Source organism: Artemia sp. Qi Xiang Cuo, chromosome 10 (assembly GCF_049724085.1).
Source record: "Artemia sp. Qi Xiang Cuo chromosome 10, ASM4972408v1, whole genome shotgun sequence".
Lineage (NCBI taxonomy): Eukaryota > Metazoa > Arthropoda > Branchiopoda > Anostraca > Artemiidae > Artemia > Artemia sp. Qi Xiang Cuo.
In genome coordinates this window covers 34,748,397-34,772,000 of record NC_142803.1, presented here as the reverse complement: position 1 = coordinate 34,772,000, position 23,604 = coordinate 34,748,397, and the positions used below count along the sequence as shown (strand labels likewise).

General features: G+C 36.8%; 1 protein-coding gene across 6 annotated transcripts in view; it reads left to right on the top strand.

Annotated features, from left to right (window-relative positions):
• The window catches only part of LOC148947694 (dicarboxylate carrier UCP2-like), a 150,484-nt gene that overhangs the window by 10,688 nt on the left and 116,192 nt on the right, over positions 1–23,604 (top strand). For 2 of the 6 annotated variants that reach the window (XM_089095371.1, XM_089095369.1), the window contains exons 2-3: positions 1,505–1,586; positions 5,530–5,696. In XM_089095371.1, coding sequence (XP_088951497.1) covers positions 5,544–5,696 — 153 coding nt within the window. In that variant the 5' untranslated portion in view covers positions 1,505–1,586; positions 5,530–5,543. Of the gene's footprint in view, positions 1–1,504; positions 1,597–5,507; positions 5,697–23,604 lie in introns of all 6 variants that reach the window. The other 4 variants (XM_089095374.1, XM_089095373.1, XM_089095370.1 and 1 more) reach the window with 2 other exon arrangements.

Below are 23,604 nucleotides of genomic sequence, written 5' to 3'. Positions count from 1 at the left end.
TATAAAGAAATTCTTGTCTAAAATTGTTGATCAGATGTCTTTGTGAAAAAGGGGACATGGAAGGGGACTGGTTGCCCTTTAATCACTTTTGAATCTTAAAATGGGTATTATAAATTTCTAACTCTAATCTAAAGAGCCCCTTCCAAAGCATCTAAGACAGTTCCTTCCATACGAAGTGCCTTGGTGATATTAAAAAAAAACAACAATGCATTGAGCCCACTTCTCTGTCTATTTTGGCCGTGCTATTGCGCTGCCTTTGATGTAGCTCAATTAGCTACAGCAATAGCATTGGTACTTTTATTATTCTTAAGGAAATATTGCAAGACACAATATGAATGTTTTTTGGCCGTATATGATTAGTTTCTGGTCGTTCCCTTTGGACGCATACAATATGTAATTTGAATAGCCGGTACCGTTTTCCGTAGTACAGTTCATCCATGAGTAATTTCCTAGTAAATTTCAGATTAACTTAGTGGGACTAGCATAAGACTCAGGAAGATGCAAACCCTCTAGTGCATGGTTCCAACATTCCCATTACTCATGCCATGATTACTTAACTAGTTCAAAAGAGCTCTTCCATGAGTATTTGAAGTTTAGTCAACAATCCAATAACGAGGATCTGTTATTTTTTATTAAGGGGTTTTATCATCAAATACAGAATTATATAATATTTGTTGAAGAAGAGGTTATATTGAGCCATTGCATTCAAATCACCAACAAGACTAGAAATTCTAAAAAGTTCAAATTTTTTTGGAGAAACATGTTCATGGTCCTACGGCATTAGCACTCTTTGCCAACGGCTAGTGTGATATTGAAAGGAGCTTCAATGTTTCTAAATAAAGAATCTACGTTGGCGTGTATGCCACAATACTAGTGGTATTTCAGTCGATTCTCTGAGGAACAAGAAGTTTCATGTAGGTTCTGCTGGTCTTCAATTTTTCAATTCTAAGGGGAAAGTAAATGATAACCTACTGTTTTCAAATTTAGTTTTGATGAGGTTAGAGGGACCTATGCATCCAGTGGGTAGGCAGATACTTCTTACAAAATATTTTACGGGGCAAATTTTAATTTTCTTTACGGTTTTGCATATGGTGGAAAGATCATGGACACGAGTAGTATTGCCATAGACACTAGGAGAACACCCATAGAGGGCAGCCACCTGGTTACTCTCGTGATTTAATTAAACAACCAAAAGAAATTCTTTGGTCGTCTTCTTAAGCATTGCCATATATTCCAATACACCTATGGTAAATCATATCACAAGAATGGATCTCCAGTTCCCTGCAGAACTTCGGAGTCATCGATGTGAATTTTATGCAACCTACATTATTTGATAGACTGTTTCTCGTTTTTACTAGTGTCCAGTTGATGTAGAAACTTGTTCACTGAAACAAGTTGTGAAATATGGAAATTCCATAGAAGAGGCCATAAATAGAGTCAAATGGCTGTTTGGATGCTTATTTCTTAATAAGAACGAATTGAAATTAATGTAATTTTTTTCTAGGAAACACAGTGTTCATTCCAAATCTGATTGTAAACCTTTTGGGATAACTGATTACGACTCCTGGCCGTCTCAGCCTTAAAAAGTGATTATTGGTATAACATTAGTTCCCACACACTAGTGTTTTTCAGAAATATGTATCTCGACCAACGCATTTAGTATGCGAAAAAAACACATAGGACATGTGACATTATCTCATAGGAAAGGGAGGGATTTAGGCCTTTCGGGTCCTGGGCAAGGATGACACTTGATGCATCTGTTCATTATATCTATTATAGACAACCAACTATGTTTTTTGTCTTCTCTAAAGAATATACTTATATATTCTGTATTTATTGAATCCTTTTACTATGATAAATGTATTTTTTTTATAAAATACACAACAAGGTTGAATAACGTCTCTGAAATTCCAAAACCAACATTTTATTGGTGACACAGCATACAATCAATTTAAATTATATCCAATCTGACTGAGTGAGTGAGTGAGTCCTTTATTTAACAATAAAAATCATAAAAAAAACTACATCAACAAAATCTCCCCCATAAGGCTCCAAAGCCGGGAAAGAACAGGGGATAAAAAATAATACCAACACAAAAAAAATATATAAACAAAATCAAAAAAAAAAAAAAAATCCAGTCGCCCACCTTAACAATCCTCAGAATGACAAGCTAGACAGGGAAGAACATATTAATTCACCACCTCAAATAAATATCCAATTCAATCCAGAGATATCATTTCCAAGGGAAACCAGAAAAAACTTAATTACTAGCTAGAAAATCTCAAACATAATTTTCTAGCATACCAAACGAGTGGCAGCTTCGTGCAGAGACAGGGAGCGCGTTCCAAATCCTGTTACAAGTTGTCAGAGGGTTGAAGTCAGACGTAACTGATGGAGTATGAAGAATCTGTAAATTGCTGGAAGTTTGGAGATGATAAGTCGATTGGTCAGAAACAAAAGATATATTATTCCATAGAGCAGCAGGAAGATGGCCGTGCCACTGTAAAAAGATAAAAGAAGAACAAGAAAGAAAATAAAGATTTCAAACCAAGCAAGGGTTTAAGTGAAGATCGGTTAGTTTCCTTAATAATAGTCCTTGCTTTATAATAAAGTTTTGAAAGTTGCATCAGAGACGAGGGAAAAGTTGACATCCATATAACAGAACAATATGAAACATAAGACTGAACTAGGCTATAGAACAAGATTCTAAGAATTGACCCTGGAAATATGTGTTTGAGCTTTCTAAGGATTCCAAGACTCCTGGAGACTTTCATTTTAATTAGGTCAGTATGATGCTCGAAGGAAAGATTTTCGTCAAGCAAGATTCCTAGGAATCGAACGTAACGATTCTTAGTTAGAGAACCTCTTGATACATGTATTTCATTTAAGTCACGGCAAGCCTTTGAAACTCTGGAGAAAATGAGAAACAATGACTTCCCGACATTTAAGGCAAGATAATTTACATCAAATCATTGGATAACTCCTTCAAAAAGGGCATTTATCTTTGAACGAAGATCAGACTCAGTTCTACCAGTTGTGCCAAGAGTACTGCCATCATCAAAAGCAATAAGTGCATCTGGTAAGGACGAACATCTGTCGCAATTAGTGACAGATGCTGGTTGATAAAGACGACAGCAAAGGGTAGGTTTTAAATTTTGAACCGCATTAATAAGGTCATTGCCATAGATTAAACAGAATATCGGCCCAATAACAGATCCTTGTGGAACGCCAAACGCTATTCCCGAAAGGTTAGAAAGGTGCGTATCAACCGAGATGACTCGACCAGATAAATATGATGGAAACCAAGAATAAGCATTCCCTCTTATACCAATATGGGATAGTTTCGAAAGAAGAATCTTGTGTGTTAATGAGTCGAATGCTTTTCGTACATCAAGAAAAAGAGCAACAGGTATCAGACCAGAGTCAAGAACTGAATGTAAATAATTCAAAAGAGTTGCGCATGCATGCTTGGTTGAGTGCTTCGCCCTAAAATCAAACTGAAAATCATGAAAAAAGTGTTTAGAATTAAGAAAATTAAGAAGTTGAGAAAGCATAGCTTTTTCAAATATTTTACTAAACACTGATAATATGGGTATGGGACGATAATTTACAGGATCATTTCTCGATCCACCTTTGAAAAGAATAATAACGCGAGCACGCTTTGGAGCACTTGGGAAAACACCATTTTCAAAGGAAAGATTGATAAGTCTCTTGAGGGCAGAAATCATGACAGGAAAAATGAACTTTACAACCTTAGTCGGAATACGGTCTGGGCCAGAAGATGAAGTAGTCCTGAAACCATTGACAATTCTTGCTATTTCAGCTTCAGAGGCAGGTTCCGATGCCATTGATTTAGGACAAGGCGTTTCAAGGACTTACAGAAGAGGCTGTAGTTTTGCCGATATTAGCAAAATAGGAAGTAAACGCATCTTGAATTTTTAGCTCACCCTCTGCATCTTCGCCTTCCATCACAATACTTGAAGGGGCAGAAGTAGGCAGAGAAGATGACCAAATAACTGAATTTATTACTTGCCATGTCATCCTAATGTCGTTACTACATGCAGAGAATTTTCTGTAATAAAATAACGATTTGGCCTTTTCGGCAAAGCGAATAGTAAACTCTTCTATAAGCTTTGGAAATTTGAAGTCGAGAATCACGAGAAGATGGCTTAGAGGACCTGTAAGCCTTCCAAAGATTGTTTTTCTTCCTCCAACTTTTGAGAAGTCCCGGAGTCATCAATAAATCAATCATATTGAGAAATTTACCACTGCCTAAATCACCAATATCAGGTTTTTTTATGTGATCCTCATAAGGGACTGCCTCTCGGAAAACAAAGACGCTTTGTGGCGTAAGGAATTTTCATGTTTTGGAATTTATTTCGTTTAATTTTTTCCATTATGTGGGAACCTCTTCCTTAGAAAAACGGGAAACAGCATAATCATAAAAAAGCCTGCATAGTATTCAGACAATGCGTTATTTTTTATTTGCTGTGCTTTAGCCAAGATTCTTTCCATTAAGAGTTTTTTTTTGTATAGCCAATCTCTGAATAACTGCCTTCCATCTCTTGATGTACTGCTTAGACCAGCCTCAATTCTTCCCTGTTTCAAAAGTTAGGTAACCACAGGGCATCTATCTGCGTCCAATACGTTTTATGAGATCCTTAATATTAAATCTAATGCTGTGAATCCCATTGGAGACAATTTGAGATACACTAGCAGACATGGAATTGTATTCAGTTAGTGAATATGTCAGATCTAGGTCCTCCAGTGTAATTAAGCTTGAAGGATTTTCATCATCACATCGTCCAAGATCCGGTTTGCGATCAGGTTTGCATTCAGTTACTGCATTCATATTATCCATGTCTTTATCTTCAGATTGGATTTGTGTTGTGACTTCACTTGCATCTTCTTTTCAGTATAGCAAATTAACTGGACGGAAAAAATATAGCTCATAAATCTTTCTATAAGGGTATCTAAAAAAAATTGTAAAGAGACAATTTGTAAGTGAGAAATTTGTTTGATTTTATTTGCGTATAAATTTTGTGTTAAGGCTGTAACTTTCATTTTAAATATAATTTTTCTGACAGTCTACTCTCCACTCCTAAGTATTAGGGTATTTCGAAGCTGAAGAATTATGGTTCAGATTTTATTCGGTCAGATCAGAAAGTGCCTTTCAAGCTGCTACCCCCTATGATCCAGTGTCCTGGGTATGCTTCTCCCTTAGAAATGCCCCTGTCAAAGAGCATGAGGTTCATTCAACTAATTACTGTTGAACTTCCGTTGTCGCTATATACAAAAGGAAAACGATTATTTTCGGTTATTTTGTTTAACAAATAAAAAATAGGTATTCATTTTAAATAATGAGGCATGTTTCACGTATGTTTTGCACACGTAGAAAAATTTCAGGGGCGTTGTGTCTGTATTTTCACAAAAAAATACTGACCAGAGAGTATCTGTAATCCACCAGTCACTGCAGTTTCCTGAAAAACCTAGTATGTGGGAATTAGTAGTGAAATTATATATGCCTAGCGAAAGACATCAAAATGCTTCCCAAAAATCGTCAAGAAGGACGTCAAAAAAATGGATCAAGACCGAACAGAACTCCCGTTTACGCTAATTTACTGGCAGCTGGTACGGCTGGATGTATTGCAGACTTTGTAACGTTCCCTTTTGATACCGCCAAAGTCCGTTTGCAGGTGAGATTTGATATTTTTTAGTCAAAACTGTAAACATATTTATCTATTTTTTCCACAACTCCAACTAGCAAAGTCTTGTGTGAAAATGAGGTAATTAGCATAATAATTGTTAAATAAGTCCAATGCCAGGTGCAAGATAAGATCACTGCTTTGGTCAAACTTCCTTGAACTTTGAAAGGAAAAAAGTAAAGAGAGATGGGCCGAACAATTTGAGAATTTGCTTAACCGAGAGGAGGGAAGATTAGTTTTGTGAGGAGGAATTAGCGACAGTACTAAAAGAATTAAAAAATAATAAGGCTCCAGGTGCTGATAGGGTGGAAAATGAGTTTCTTAAATATGGTGGCTCTGAGGTTAGAAATAAGTTTTTGAAGATTACGAATATGATTTTCGAAAAAGGGGAAGTACTTAAAGATTTTAGGAAAACCTTAATTAAGCCACAAAAGGTGATAAAGGTGAGTGTCGTAATCATCGAGGCATTAGTCTGGTCTCTGTAGGTAGTAAATTACTTAGTATTATGATACTTTTTAGACTGTGAGATGCCGTAGAAAAAGTTTTAAGAGAAGAACAGTGTAGTTTTAGAAAAGGTAGAGGATGTGTCGACCAAATTTTAACTCTTAGGCTAATAATTGAGAAGTGCATGAGTTGTCAAACACATTTGGTCTTTATTTTTATAGATTATGAGCAAGCGTTCGATTCTGTTGATATAAGGGCTTTAGTAAAGGTTTTATCCTTGTAAGGTATACCAGATAAATACATTAAAGTGATTAGTGCTATGTATGAGAATAACACTGCTGCGGTTAAGGTAGGAAATGAGGTTACAGCTGGTTTTGTATTAAATCAGGAGTTAAGCACGGTTATGTTCTATCCTCCTTTATATGGATTATTTTAATGGACTTTGTGTTAAGGAGCACAAGAAAGGCAATGGGAGAACAGGGAATCAAATGGGGAGGGAAAAGTCTCCTGGACTTAGATTATGCTGATGACTTAAGCATCCTAGATGAAAGCGTGAGCAAAATGAATGTAGTTTTAGAGGTTTTGCGAGCACAGGTTTGAAAATTAATGTTAAAAAGACTAACTCATTAAGGCCAGGAATAAGTGAAGATGAAACTTAAAACACTACCAGAATTTCATCAAACGAATTCGATATTGAATATAATAGTCGTTTATACTGCAACCTTTGGGGATCCGTTTAATTCACTTATGGGGGGGGGGGGAGAATTTTATGACCGACTCTCTAGATATCGTTAATGAATATGTAGAAAAAATTCGTGCACTTTTAGAATACCAGGTTCAGTTGTGGGGGGGGGGAGTAGGGACTCCATTAAGGCTTCAATTGTTTTAAAAATACTTTATCTGAATGAGGGAAAAAGCAAGGTGTACGACCATTATGTACACACCGAGATGCTGGTGGTCTATCCTCATTTAGAAAATTATGAAACAGTTTTTATGCAGTGGATAGACAACATTATCACGCATCTCGAAAATTATAATGAGCGGGTGGATCTGCTGTTGTTTTATTTATTGAAAATTTAAGTGTAAATATATGTAAATTTAAAAAAGATTTTATTTTAAGAGGTGGGGCAGGTGGGGAAAGGTCTATAGTTTTAAAATATAATCCCGATTTAGAAGGATGTCAGGGCGTTCAACGAATCTGTTTCGAAACAGTCCAAAAATGTTTCATGTACGCTTTCCTCACATCAGCTTTCGAACCTTTAGCAAGTGACGCTTCAAAGAAAAATTTGGAATACTGGGATGTACATGGGAAAGAGGGGTCTGATATTCCCCCTGTAGATTTCTCTTGTTTAGAGGGAAAATTTCCAGTAACGCTCAGGTCGAGTGATATTTTTGAACGGGCCAATGCTCATTTAAATATCGGCGTTACTGCAATCCAATATGAAACAGAATTTGAAGGGGGTATTCGTTCTTATAAAAAGGGGGTGGTATTCCCAGTAAGGGACCCGTCGATTAAATTGGTTAAGCACTGGGTTTGGTTGTTGTACACACCGCCTAGTGAACCCAATTCAATTGGCCACTTCAATCCTATTACGGATATCAGTAGAGTTCTGGGGGAGGGAAAAAAGGGGCGGGGGTGTTCGTTTCTACTGTCCAACATACCTGTCCCAATTTCGTAGTGATTTAAAGCTACAGAATCACTTGAAGCATTGTAGACGCCACGGCTATCAATCAGTGGAAGCAGTTTCGGGTGACAGGGCCATTTTAAAGTTTAAAAATTTTCAGAATACGCTCCTGTAATAAAATAAGTTTGGATTGTGAAGCTAAGCTAGTGGATGTGAACGACCCCCAATTTCCAAATCGAATGAAAGAACATCAAGCTATTGCTATGCCCAGGCACAAAGAGACAGCTCTAACACAATGCAGTTGTTAGAAATAGTCGAAACATTGGATGAAAATGAGTGCATGAACAAGGCATTAACTAAATTAAATGTCACTGCAAATGGAGATATTTCTCGTTTGAGAAATACTCATTACCCAATGTTGTTGTCCGCAGAGGATCTTCTGGCGATTAAAAATCAAAAACATGCTGGGTTTGTAAGGGGGAATTTGAAGAGGGGAATAAGGGGAAAGGGACTAGGGGGAAAAGAGGAGGGAAGGGGAAATTCACAGATCATAATCACTTGTGACAGGAAATATCGTCAGGGGGTAGTAATTTTCGTGGTGTTGCACATCAATCGTGCAATTTGAATGTAAGCCAGCAGTTTTTTATACCGATTTTCATTCACAATTCAAATTATGATTTAAAATTTATTTTACCAGCTTTGGCACGTATGTACAGGGAGGGAGAGGGAGTAGATGGTCCATGGGTAAACAAATCATTTACCTTTAATATTATCCCCAAATCTGCTGAGAAGCCAGTGCTTCTAGAGTTGAAATGGCAGGTAGTGAATAATGGGCATACGTGCTGGAATAAAATCCGGTTTTTAGATTCATATAGTTTCTTCCCCAAGGCTTTGAGTCAATTGATTCAAGTGCAGAAAAGCGACAATTTTGATAGTTTTCCTCTGATTAAACAGCGCTTTCCAGACAGTAAAATGTATGACCTACTGACCTGTAAAGGTATATATGCGTATGAATATTACTGCTCCGGCGCACGGTTAAGCGAGGAGAAACTACCTCCAATTGAAGCTTTCTATAATTCAATTACCAATAGTGAATGTACTGCTGAAGAATATGAATTTGCAAAGAGGGTATGGGATAAGGGTAATTGTAAAAATGGGTGGGATTATTGCAGATTGTACTTGGCAAGTGACGTACCTCACTCTATTAGATATTATCTGTAAAAACACAGATCAAAATTATTCAAAGTTTGGACTACATATTGGCTACTATTTTTCCACACCTCACTTGGTGATGGATTTAATTCTAAAAATTAGTAGGGAGGAAATAGGGTTGATCACTGATGTGGATCAACACGTTTTTGTAGAAAGATCAATGAGGGGGGGGGGGTATGTTTTTCATGGAGATTGCGTTCTAACAACGAATCCAACTGGACAAGACATCGGTGTAAATGCTAGTGCAGTTTTTCTTGACTTGAACTCATTGTACCCCTTGGAAATGTCTCACTACTCTTTGCCGTGTGGAATTTATAAATGGCTTGAGAATCCTTGTGAGATCCCCGACATTCACACCGTCGAGGACAATGGGCCACAAGGATGGTTCTTTGAAATTGAGGGGCACATACCATTCGATCTTCACGATTCTGTCAAAAATTTTGTATTTCCATGTGTCAATAGACCTGTGATCAAGGAATCATTGAGCCCATACAATCGATCTTTGGTTGATGATATGGGTATGCACTGGACCCCCTCCAAGCAGAAACTGAATGCAGATCTAGACCCTAAACGTAATATTGTCGTTCACCATGTGCTTTTGCGATGGATGGTGAGCCATGGTTTCATGATCAAAAAAATACAGGGCCCTGCAAATCAATCAGAAACCATACTTGAAGACGTTTATCGACAATTTTAACGGTAAACGCTCAATGGCAAAAAGTAAAGTTGAAAAGGAAATGTACAAGCTCATTTTAAATTCAGCTTTTGGCAAAATGTGTGAAAGCGTACGAAACAGATCACGTTGTGACGTCGTAACATGCCCCCAAGAATGTGCACAAATTATAGCCGACCCCAATTTTATAACATTCACGAGCATAGAACCGAACATGGTTCTTCTACACAGCAAGAAAACAAATGTTGTACTGAAAAAGACTATAGCGGGAGGCAGTTTAGTACTGAAGATTTTCAAAAAACTCATGTTTTCGTTCTTTTACAATGTGTGCGAGGTACAATGGCCAAGGGAGGGGGAAGTTCAAGTTTACTATGGGGACACGGATTCTCTGTTGTTAAAAGTTACAACCGGTGATTTATTAAATGATTTGGAAGAAGGGGTGCATATCAGCTCGCGGATGGATTTCACTAACTGGAATGCGTCCCTCTACCCCGAGTTGGTGAAACGTCAATCTCCCAATCAACTACTAATGTTAAAATCAGAGACGGGGAGTGATTTAATATCCAATGGGGTGTTCACTGGTCCTAAAGTTTATTGTATAGAAACACACGACAAGAATGTAAAGCAGGCGTGCAAAGTGGTGCCTACACACGTTGTAAAAAATAATTTCAACATGAGTGTCTACAGAAACTGTGTAGATAGTTGTCTAGTGCCAAGAGCAAACGTACTAGCAATTCGCTCTCTGCAGTGTAGAAACTATACTCTTAGAGTTGAAAAAATGCCGTGTCATGTATATCTGACAAGGTCTTTGTGATCGAGAATGGTGTAAAAGTACTCCCCCACGGCCACTATCGAATTTGAGACCAAGTTGAATGTGTAGACTATCGCAGCCAACTTGGGTCTGGATAAATTAACTTAAATGCTCAAATAGTACCATCATTTAACTGCAGCAGCAGCGGCTATTGTATACAGTTTTCGCACAGCGATCCCGGGGGGGGGGGGGGGGGTTCCCGCCTGCGGCCGGCCTTCGGCCCTTGGCCCGGCCCGCGGAGTGGGGGCTCTTGGGGGGAGATTCTCATCTTTTAAATGTTGTCAATTTCCAGGTTTCTCATATTTTCTTAGTGTTCAACTGTGCTATTTTTGGTGTTGTATTTTAAGTTGTTTTTTATGACAATAATGAAAAATGTTTTTGTTGCTATTGTTGTTGTACAAAAAGTGTGTGTGCTATTTTAAGTTGTTTTTAGGACAATAAATGAAAGAAATATTGTTTTTGTTGTTCTTGAATAGATAGATCTAAGGAAAAATTATTGTTTATTCATTGGACAATTATGGTTTACAGTTAGTTGTAGTCCGACTGTTGTCAAAAGCAGTATGTATCAATTTAAAACCCCATTCAGATCGTTTCTGTATGTCCCATTAATGTCAGGGAAAACGAAACTTTTAGCTAAAACAATTAAAAATTGTAATAAAACGTTTTTGGAAAAAACCAAAGAAAATTTATTATTGCTATAGTATTTGGCAGGAGTCCTATGATCAAATAAAAGCTGTTGCCACTGCCATATCCATGCCAATATAATTCATACGGGAACTTGATGTTTTCAATAGTATTGAACCAAATTCATGGCTAATTATTGATGATTTAGCTGAATCAATTGAACAGTTCTTACAGGAAATTCTACAACTGTTCACTGTTCACCCTCATCATGAACACATTTCCATAATCCTAATTCTACACAATCTGTTTCATCAGAGCAAATGTATGAGAACTCTTGCATTGAATTGCACCATCTATATTATCTACCGAGTTGTTCGTGATTCTAGCTCGCTAATAAATCTCAATAAGCAAATATATCCAGGCGCTCCCAAATTTCTGCAGTCAGCGTAGACTCAGGTAACAAATAAGCCCTACGGGTACATTTTTCTAGATCTTAATCAGAATACGCACGATGATCTACGTGTAGTCACAAATATTTTCGACAAGGAAATTACTGTATATCTTCCAGTGAATGGTAGAAAAAGCTATTAGTTGCCATCATGACAGTGAAGAAACTACACGAACAATGGTATTTATTTTCCGTTCTAAGCACTTCAAAACCCCCACTCAGGAAGGCCATACTCAAACATGGTGTTGACAATGATTTCATTAGTTTAATGTCTGAACTTTGTTTAATTTAACTGAGGGCAAGGTGCACTTCCCAGAAGATCTTAGACAACAGACAAAGCAACATCGTTTCGCTCTACGTTCCTTGGCTTGCAAAAACAAGGGAAAATTTTTGAAAGAAAACGTCTCCTTCAAGCGGGCGGTAGCTTTTTTACACTTTTACAACCAATAATCAGAGGACTTGTAAACAGTTTTCTCTAGATGGCTAAACCCTATAAATTGACTTCAATAGAACTTGTCCTCTCACCAGTGGAACCTTTTGAAGACAATCTAAGCAAATTCATTAATGAAGAAAATATTACCGATGATAAAAAGCTAGTTTTACTTCAAGATGCATTGCTTCGTGTGGACAAGCATAGACCTTATCGTTAGAGACCCATCGCCGTCACAGATCCCCCTTAACAGGAAACATCTCCTAAAGATTCTGCACAATCAAAAGAGAAGGAATTGAATTCCATAGTGACATCAATTGGAAACCTATTGCCAGTGACCTATCGAGAACAGAGTAAAAGAGTATTAACATATCTCATGTTGGAAAGTGGTGGTGGTGATCAAGTTCAAGTCGATAGCACAGGGAAATGTATTATAATACAGGGAAAAAGTTATATTCTAGTTGATTTAATTTGCGATATGGTGAAGAATCGTAAAGGACTTTTATCATTTGACAATAATCTATAGACCTTTCTAAATGCATCAAACTTCTCCAAAAGTCTTATTGACATAAAGCAAATTCTAAAGAAACTAAGAGAATATAGTCCTCTAACAACACCATTTAAAAAAGAAGAAGAGGAAGATTTTAATTCAATATTAGAAAATACTAGCACTCCTAACAGCAGCAGCAGCAATGATTTTGTAACACCAACGATGGTGGCTGCTAGACAAAAGCGAAGACATATTGATTCACCCTCCAGTGTGTAAAAGGAGAATGAACATTACACTACGTGTTTGCGTTCAAAATGGATGAAATTTAAAACATGTCTATGAAAATATTGTTGAAGTGGGAAGTCTAAGTTCCCCCACAATGATTTTTAAAGTTGCCTCTGACATAGATGGCAGCACATTAAAAAAGCAAAAGAGTATCTAGAAAATGAACCGAGTTACACACTTCATCGAAATCGTAGGCTTCGTGGCAAACAATATCGACAAACTAAAGCCTTTCTCCCTCTGCATATAATGCAAACTGATCTTACCAGTTAACACTAAGAACTGAATTAGGTGATCCCCTAGCAATATCAAAAGGTTTGGCTGCGATTACATGGCATTTTCGACCCGTCGTTGTCGGTGTTCAAAACAAACAAGATGTCTAATAGAAAAGTGTTATTCATTTGTCCTGATATTTACTGCTATGTTAATACTCTTGGCCCAAGACAAAAGGGCAATGGAACGTATTATTACAAAGGTCATTCATCAATGTCTCGCTATGGTCTTGGCAGCTGGTTTTCTAAGCTGTTTTGCTCTGCAATACCTCTTGCTAAAAAATGTATTGTACCGACTGCGACAGATTTTGCATCCTCTACACTATACGATTGGAGCTCTGGCAAGGATTTTAAAAAAAGTGCTTCGGAAAATCTTAGGTCCAGTGCGCAAACCCTTGGCAAACAATTGAAATCTCAACAAAATGAAAAAGGTTTAAAAAGGTTGAGAAACAGTGCACCACTCATCAGTCTCTACTCAGGTCAGAAACGAAAAAATCACCCTTGTCAAAGAAAAGAAGGAAAAAGATGATACGCACAGTAAACAGAAGAAGAAGCCCAAGGAAGAGAATTGTTAGTTCGAAACTAGATTTCTTTTTTATAGATGGCATATCTACCGCATAAGGATTCACAACCTTCAATCACTTCATTTTTAAATCTATTCAATGCAGAAAATGTTGATGTGAGTGTAAAACATGGATACTCTGAACAATTTTATCCAAAACAACCCCTCTCCGATAAATCCACTTTCAAATTTATTCCAATGAACTTAATGGACATGTCTTCAACATTTATAGATTTACGAGTGAAAGTCCGGAAATCCGATAATACATTGCCAATTCTTGATGATAGAATATCCTATGAAAATTGTATATTACATAATTTATTTCGTCAAATCAGTGTCTACATGAATGGCACACTGGTGAGCACAAGCAACAATCTCTCAAATTATACAAGCGATATGCAGTTCATGCTGATGACACCCAAGTCATATAAGGAATTGAGAGGCACCTCCAATGGATATGAATATATTACTAATACTGATAGTACAGATGCACTTAAAAATGCTACAACTAGTGAATTACATCTAGTTGGAAAAAATATCATGAAATATTTAATATACCTCAATGGCTACCACCCAATATTAAAGTGGATATAAAAATGACGCTTGCTCCATTTAATTTCATTTTACGAAAGGAACTTGTTGCCAATCCTGATGCATTTCTCTCTCTCACTTCGGCAATACTACATGTACGCAAACAGCAGGTTATGAGTTCTGTTGCTTTGGCAGTCGAAAAACTGAGATCCAGTGGAAATAATATTAAACTACTTGTTCCTCATACCTTCACCAATCAAAGTCATATTGCCACAGGCTCACGTACCTTCACCGACTCATCCTTTATCAATGGCGAAATTCCGTAAAAAAAAGCATTGGCATTTGTAAAAACCTCTAGTGCAATAGGATCGTGGACTGGATGCCTACATAAATTTGAAATGTTTAGGATTTTATTTCTTGTCTGCAAAGTAATAAAATCCCGCTATACAACCTCTATTTGGATAAATCCTATCGAAGTTTGTATGAGTTGACAATGCACACCCTAGATCATGATTCACAACTATTTGAAAATGGTATAGCCGAAGACATGTTCGCTAAAACATATGGTATCATTGTATTGGATTTGTCTGGCACCCAGGATTGAGTATAGTGCGAACGAGGAGTGTGCTTTTAGATTGTACATTTGCCGACCCATTAGCTGAGAGTATTGCACTAATCTCGCTAAATCAATTTTAAACCTATTGGGAAATCGCTTCCGAAGGCAGTGTTCTACTAGACCTACTAGATCAATGTATTTAATATGCACCCCTACATGTCCAAATACAGATCCTACTGTCTACCCTCGGACTTTACTGGAAAAATCCGAAGTGCAAACAATACCCTAATCATTGTTAATAGCAATCCGTTGACTATGAATACTGGTCATGTTTTGTGTATCTCTCAAACTATGAACATAATTAAATTATTTGTTCCTCTCGGTCTACCCTGTACATTCTGCACTCCTAAAATCAGCAACTATATTGAGAGCAGTGGGAAAACTATTATTCAAAATCGAAAGAGAGTCCAGGATCTGACGTCTAAGACCTGTGGGTTCCATGCGCTATTATATTTCGTGTTCAGATATCGCGGCTATACTTAAAAGCAGTTTCTCAACATTTATGTAGACAATCCACGTCTGAACGACTTTATGGAGGGAAAATATCCTCTCAGACCTGTATAATATTGATTTTAGTGCCCTACGAGTGAAATGCTAAAAAATGTATGTGAATTTGTTTATTAATAAAGAAATGTATTTATGCAACAATGTCTTTATTCTTCACTTTAGATATCTTCTTAGGTGTATAGGCAACTGTCGTGAACCACTAATTATGGTAGATCATTTGAATTCACTGTATATTGATCTTGATTGGCAGCAAAGTCTGGGTCACATTTTCTACAGTATAATGTAACTTGACTCTTATCGTATCTCTTTGTATAGTCAATGATATTATTTGCATTCATATTATGAAATTCACGTGTTTCAATCTGTCTATCTTAAGCAATATCACATACGGTGTTTTCAAGTGGTGAATCACATTCGGTAACTGCCAAATAAAAATTACTAGGTTTATAGTCATAATAGGCAGTGTCGTCACAACGATGACGTAGAAACCAAATTGTCTTGTTACCCCAACAGTTGAATCGTAGACCTGATTCTTCCTCCCAAAATAATTTAAATCCACGACAGCACCAATCTCGTAGAAATAAACTAAAATCACGTTTGGGGTTCTTTCCAATCATACCTTGGTAAGTATTTTCCCACTGATCACATTTGTCATAGTGGCAATTAGAGCATAGATGTCCTCTAGGGTGAGAGTCACAAATCTCTTCAAGACATGAGTTACATCCTTTAATTTGTACTGCATATCCTCTATGTAATTTACAAGCATTGCATAATTTGCACTTTTCATTATAGTTATGAAAAATTGTACAATTCTCACATGATGACCAACTGCCAAGAGTGTACATGCATAGGGGACATGTATAGAATATTTTTTGGTTTCCAATGTCAACTCTCACAGCTAAAAAAACTGATCCTCGTTCGATCAATTCAGAGGAGAATGGGAGAGGAGTAACTCTGTGACGTTACCTCTTTCGAAGGGGGAGCCATCTACATTGAATCTATGGCAATGTTTTCAAAAGTATATCCACGATATTATTCTGCTTTGATTCAATTAATATATCAATAAATTGAATATATGCATTTGACTCACGTCATAAAAGCTTCATACAATAGTCCAATGGGGGAGAATCAGTTTTCATTATATTGTCAAGTAACCCCTGTGAGAATATCTTCCGTTGAAGGGATAACTCGAGAAAATCATCATCCAGAATTAAATGTTTTCCATAATCACAAGATTCAATCTAATTCTCTCTTTCTCAAATTTATTCATTTTTCAATCCTATCACTTTCACTGCTGATTCTAGACTAACCATAATTCGTTCTACTTCAAGAATACTCGATAACATTTTCGATTTTGAAACAATCTTATTGTATAGTTACAACAATAATATATGTTACACATTTACAATTAGCGATATAACTTATTGTCCTCTATATACTTCACTATTGCATTTAAAGCACTTTGAAGTCTATTCACTGGTGCTATATCAACTTTTGCAGCGAAGCATAATTGATTTTCCATTTTAAATTTCCTCAAAGATAAGACATATCTTGCATATACTTCATCCCATTCCAGACAAAGCCATGATCCTCTCGTGATTTCCACCGCAATGTTTGGTGCTCTTGTATCATTGCTACCAACTGCACTATCAACTTCTAATAGTGTAAACATTCCACTCATTATTACAAATATATTCTAATAAACGGGTAAAGTCAAACTGTTCTCACTCCTTGAATTCTATTCTCACACTAATAACAACTATAGCAAAAATCCTTCCTTGTATTCACTGCGATCATGTCCCGTTAGTGTTTCCAACTCCTATGATTTGCCTAGAAAGAGACACGTGATCCTGTACCGTTAGACTTGATTATCCAGCAATTGTTGTTGAACTTCTGTCTACATCCAAGAAACAACAAGCAAATTGATCAACACTCATAACATAATTCCCCTCATGTTACATTAGAATTCCCTGTCGATTATGCAATCAATTTCCCAGAAATCTAGTCTGATCTTGTCCCCTTCGTGGATAAATAACATTGGCCCGTTAGTATTCAGTGCGTATGTGCATTTTCCCCGCAGTATTTCCAAGTTCCCTGATTGACCTTGAAAGAGACACGTGATCTTGTCCAGTTCCACTCGATCATAGATGGCAGCAGTTGTGTTCGTTCCGCGGTAATACCTGGCTTCGTACTGATATTTTCTGGAGAAATTGCTTAAGGATTGTTCTGGGTACCCGGCTGACTGGCCGTATGTCAAAGAATAGGCTATACGAAAAATGTGGTTCAATACCGCTCTCTAGGGCTATAATGAAAGAAAGGTTGAGGTGGCCAGGGCACGTTGTGCGGATGAAGGATGACAGATTGCCGAAGAATGTTCTTTTCGGCCAACCGTCTAGGGCTGGGCTAAACGGAAAACAGGTCGTCCTCGTCTGAGGTGGGAGGACATCATAAAGAATTATTTAAATGAAATGGGTACTTCGTGGGTGGTTTTAAAAAGGGAGGCTTTCAATAGATTTGGGTGGAGGAGAAGCGTGCGAAGCTGTGTTGGTCTCAGGCGGCTTGGTGCTGCGGTGAGTTGTTACTAGTAGTAGCAGTTCTATAGTGTATTGGTAAAAGTACTTTCGATTATTTGTGTGGCCTTGGAATTCGTAGCACTAAGCTTCTTTAATGCAATCAACGCTTATAATATTTTAAATAAAGTTTATGATCTATCAATGTAGTTAAGTAAACATATGATAGGCTTATTTCTTTGTGCCAAGTTTCCAATCCCAGTATCATAAGTCGTAACATTCAGATTACTTCCAAACAAAAGTATAGTGCAGTTGAAAAACTTAAATTACGAACAAAAAGTCATCTAGGGATCAAGGCTGCACTTTCAGACAGAATATAAGACAGCATTATCAAATCCAAGTATTTTTAATCTACCCTTTAAGACTAGCCTTCCCTCTCCGCTCTCTGAAAGAGTTCAAGGGGGTAGAGACATTCAAAGCTTTTCCTTGAAGCAGATCTCCTTTTTTCGAATTTTAACCTGTACTTTAATTTGAAAAAAACATGTCTTTTTGCTTAAAAAAAGTAGTTTGTTTTTTAGCTGTAACTTTTTACAGATATTTTTTGAAACTTTTTAATATAGTATTTTCATTTTATTTTTGAAAGGTTTTTTTGTTCTTCAACAGTAAATTTCAAATATTTTTTGATTCTTTTGATTGTGTTAATACATTTATACATAACTTGCCAATCTTTCTTTTATCATTCAATAAGCTAACTACAATTGTTTTTCTGACTACAATCTTCTATAGCTGCAAGTTGGTAAGGAAATTTTATTAGATGTGAAATTTAATTTTTGTATTTAAAAAGAAAAGAAAACTATCAATGCAAGGAAGCCTAATAAGGCAAAGAAGCCTGAAATAATTTTTTATTCTAAAATGCTTTTGTATTAATCTGAGAATGTTCTTTTCTATTTTTAAAGACTGTAACTACAAATCTCTTGAATCAACGAATTTACAAAGAAGCTTTATTGACTATTAAAATTTACAGTAGCTGGGAGACATTCAAATTCAAGTTTAGGGAGGGGAAATGAGTATCTCTGTTTTGCCTACAGTCAATACAGAAACAGGGATTTGGCACTAGAAGCTCCAATGGAGCAAACAAAAATCATGCAAAATCAAATTGGCCAGTTCTAGTGTTTGAAATAATTTATCCGTCTTATTTATATATATATATATATATATATATATATATATATATATATATATATATATATATATATATATATATATATATATATATATATATATATATATATATATATATATATATATATATATATATATATATATATATATATATATATATATATATATATATATATATATATATATATATATATATATATATATATATATATATATATATATATATATATATATATATATATATATATCTGGGTTAGAAAAAAACTTTTTTATTTGGAAATTATAGGGCTCAGCTTTGGTAGAAATAGGGATAGATGGTATCCTAGGTTAAAAAGTTTGTCGTAGATAAAGAAAATAAAAAAGGCTTTAGACTGCTACAATTTTGCAGGTATAACAATATAGTTGTAACCAAAACAGTATTTGGTCGTAAATTCTCACATAAGTTAACATAATACACACATGATGGTAAGACAGCTAACTTTTTTTATTATGTTATCATTAACTGAAGATAGGCAGGATCTGTACAAGATTCAAGAAGATATCAATACAAGAAAAATATATAGGAGTGCTGTAATAAATATTTTAAGTAAAGATCGCCATTTATATGATGTTGGTATAATTCAGGACAAGGATTGGAGAGAATGTTTCTGGGAAAAGTTAAATACTAATCGGAAGAGTCTAAAATTTGACATTATAGAAGATGGATGGAATAATTTTAGCTTTTTGCTGTAGTAGATGATGTCTTCAGGAGAACTCTTTTTTATTTTAGAAGATAAGAAGGGGGGATAGTGAGAGAAACCTTTGAGTAATAGATGATATGAAAGTAAGCGGATTGTAAAGAAGGTGGATAAAGCTTTTAAATATGAATTCAGGAAGTGTAAAGTGGAGGTCAAGATTAAGAAGGCTAAAGATCTGGAAGATGGACCCAGGCAACATAATAATGACATTTTGTATAAGAATGTTAAAAAATTGAGACGGAGTTGTAAATGTGGACTAGTCCGAGTTAAAGATGTGCTAAAGCGTGATAAAGTTACAAGTAGTATCCCTTCAAAGGCTCCTGTCACATGCGTATCCCACCATCCCTGTGACACACATATCCCACCACTCCTGTGACGCACATATCCCACCATTCCTGTTACACATAGCGTTATCTGAGCTTCCGATAATAAGAACATTTTCTTGGAAACAACGTGTGCCAGGTGTTGTTTCTCCTCCCATTCCTACAACACGAATAACGTTAACGTAGCTTCCAGTGATAAGAAAATTTATGGAAACATCGCCGTGGATGCCAAAATATTTGGTATAAAGGAATGGGAACTGGCCCGTTATTACCATTAGACAAATTAGGTTTGATTAAGCAACAGTTTTAAAAGGAATTTTGACGAGGACTGTATGTAATATACAAAAGGCTCCTAATCTATGTATTTTTTGTTGTATGCTTAGCGGACGCAGACTGTTTTTTTTACATAGTTTTGGTTTATCAAAAGGCATTTACATTCCCTTTAGTTACCGAAATATATGTATATCATCATAATTTTAAAAACACCCCATCCCTATAGAAGTCGTTAAAGTTTAAAAGTCGAAAGTGATTGGAGGGCAGCTAACCCCCTCTCACGCCCACCATTTCCTCAAATATGTCCAATCCAAACTTTGGATATCCATTTTGTTCAACGTTGTTGAATGTTCTGAAAATTGGGTCTTGAGGATGACAACCCCTCCCCCCAGCCACGAGGATAAGGGTTGTAAGTTATGCCCTGTGGCCAGTTATGCCTAGGGTTTTATAGATAGTGTTGTTTTAGAAACTTTGAAAAGGGCTCACTCAATTGGAAATTCAAAGGGCTAGTGCCCTTTTTAAAAGTCGAAAGTGATTGGAGGGTAAGTGACCCCATCTCACGCCCGCAATTTCCTCGTGGACATCCAATCAAAATTTTGAGATAGCCAGTTTTTCAACGTTATTGAAAGTTCTGGAAATTGTGTCTTTGATGATGAAAACACCCTCCCCCCCCACACACACAAAACCCTCAGCGCAAAGCTTGTTAGCTATGCCCTGGAGCATATAAGGTTTTTATGGAAAGGTTTGTCGCAGAATCTTCAAAAAGGGATTATTTGACTTGAAATTGAAAGGGCAAGTGCACATTTTAATAGTAGAAAATGATTCAAGGGTAACTAACCCCCCTCTCACGCCCACCGTTTCCCCAAGCACATCCAATCAAAATTTTGAGATAGCCATTTTGTTCAACGTAGTTTAAATTTCTGGAAATTCAGTCTTTGAGGATGAACCCTCCCCCCCCCCCACCCACAAACCTCAGGGCAAGGGTTGTTAGTTATGCCCTGGGGGCATATGAGGTTTTTATAGAAAGTTTTGTCATAGAAACTTCAAAATGGGCTCACTGATTGGAAATTGAAAGGACTAGTATCAAATAGGAAATTGAAAGAACCTGTTTAATAGTCGAAACTGATTGAAGGGTAACTAACCTCCCTCTCACGCCCTCCATTTCCACAAACGCATCCAATCAAAATTTTGAGCATTTTGTTAACTTAGTTGAAAGTCCTGAAAATTGTGTCTTTGAGGATGACAAACCCCCCGCATCCCTCAGGGCAAGGGTTATAAGTTATGCCCTTAGGCCTATAAGGTTTTAATAGTTGGGATTGTCGTAGAAACTTCAAAAAGGGATCATTCAGTTGAAAATTGAAAGAGCTATTGCCCTTTTTAAAAGTCGAAAGGGATTGGAAGGCAACCAACCCCCTCTCAAGCCTACCATTTTTCCAAACACATCAAATCAAAATTTTGAGATAGTCATTTTTTTAATATAGTTGAAAGTTCTAGAAATTATGTCTTTGAGGATGACATCCCCCCACAACCCTCAAGTCAAGGGTTATAAGTTATGTCCTTCGGTCATATAAAGTTCTATAGAAAGATTTGTCCCTTTGTAATAGTAAAGACTGATAAGAGGGGCTACTAACCCTCCTAGAATCTTCAAAAAGGGATCATTGATTGGAAATTGATAGGGCCAGTGCGCATTTTAATAGTGGAAAGTGATTAGAGTGCAACTAACCCCTCTCTCACGCCCATCATTTTTGTGGTAGTTTTATGCTTGGTAGATTATGTGATTCTATTTTGTTCATTTTTTGTTTAACGGAGTTCTTTACTTTTTTTGAAAAACTTATTTTGTAGAATTTTTTTTTATTAATTTCTGTTCGTTTTATATTGACAGTCTTTTTTATGGAAAAAGATTGGGCCTTTTCTTAAAGTTAAACAACCATTTCTTCCATAAAAACCTTAAATGTCCCCTGGGTATAACTTATAACCCTTGCCCCTAATCCCTTGTTTTTTTTTTCAATCCCAAAAGCCTTGTTATATGATATTTAGACTCAAAATTTCTATTAGACGCATTTGGGATCATCCGACGTGTGTGTGGGGGGGGAGGGAAAGTTAGCTGCCGTCCGATCACTTTGACTCTCAAAAGGAGCACTAGGGCGTCTAATTACCAATCCAATGAGCCTCTTCTAAAGTATATGTGACTAAGCTATCTATAAAGACCTTAAATACCCCCAGGGCATAACGTAAAAACCTTGCCCTGAGGGCTGAGGGGATTTGTTATACTCAAAGACATAATTTCCAGACCTTTCAATACGTTGAACAAATTGGATATCTCAAAATTTTGGTTGGAAGCGTTTGGAGAATGATGGGTATGGATTGAGCATTTGCCCTCTTGTCACTTCCAACCGGAAATTGGTCCTTTCAATTTCCAACTGAATGAGCCCTTTTTGAAGCTTGTACGACAAAACTTTGTATAAAAACCTTATATGCCCCAAGGGCATAACTTACGACTCTTGTCCTGAGGGCTGTGGGGGGAGGGTTGTCATCATCAAAGACATAATTTCCAGACCTTTCAACTACGTTGAACAAAAAAGCCATATTAAAATGTTGATCGGCAATGTTTGGAGAAATGATGGGCATGGGCAGGGTGGGGTGATTCTCCCTCCGATTACTTTCGACTATTAAAATGGCAATAACCGTCTCAATTTCCAATCGATCGAGTCCTTGTTAAAGTTTTTACGACAATGCTTTCTATAAAAACCTTATATGCCCCCAGGGCGTAACTTACAACCTTAGCTCTGAGGGCTGTGGAGGGGGGGGGGAGCGGTCATACGCGGACATAATTTCCAGACCCTTCACCTTTGATCCACAAAATCGCTATATCTAAATGTTGATTGGAAGTATTTGGGGAACTGATGGGCCCGGGGAGGGGGGCATTCACCCTCCGATCGCTTTTGACTTTCAGTAAGGGCATTATCCCTCTCAATTCCCAATTGAATGAGCCCTTTTTGAAGTTTCTACGACAACGCTTTCTATAAAAACCTTATATTCCCCAATGAGAATAACTTATAACTTTTGCTGTGGGGGCTGTGGGGGATTTGTCATCCTCAAAAACATAATTTTCGGACCTTTCAACTATGTTGAACAAAATGGCTATCTCAAAATTTTGATTGAATGTGTTCGGGGAAATAGTGGGCGTGAGAGAGGGGTTAGTTGCCTGCCAAACACTTAAGACAATTAAAAAGGGCACTAGCCCTTTCAATTTCCAATCAAATGAGTCCTTTTTAAAGTTTCTACGACAACACTTTCTATAAAAACCTTGTGTCCCCCAGGGCATATCTTGCAACCCTTGCCCCGTG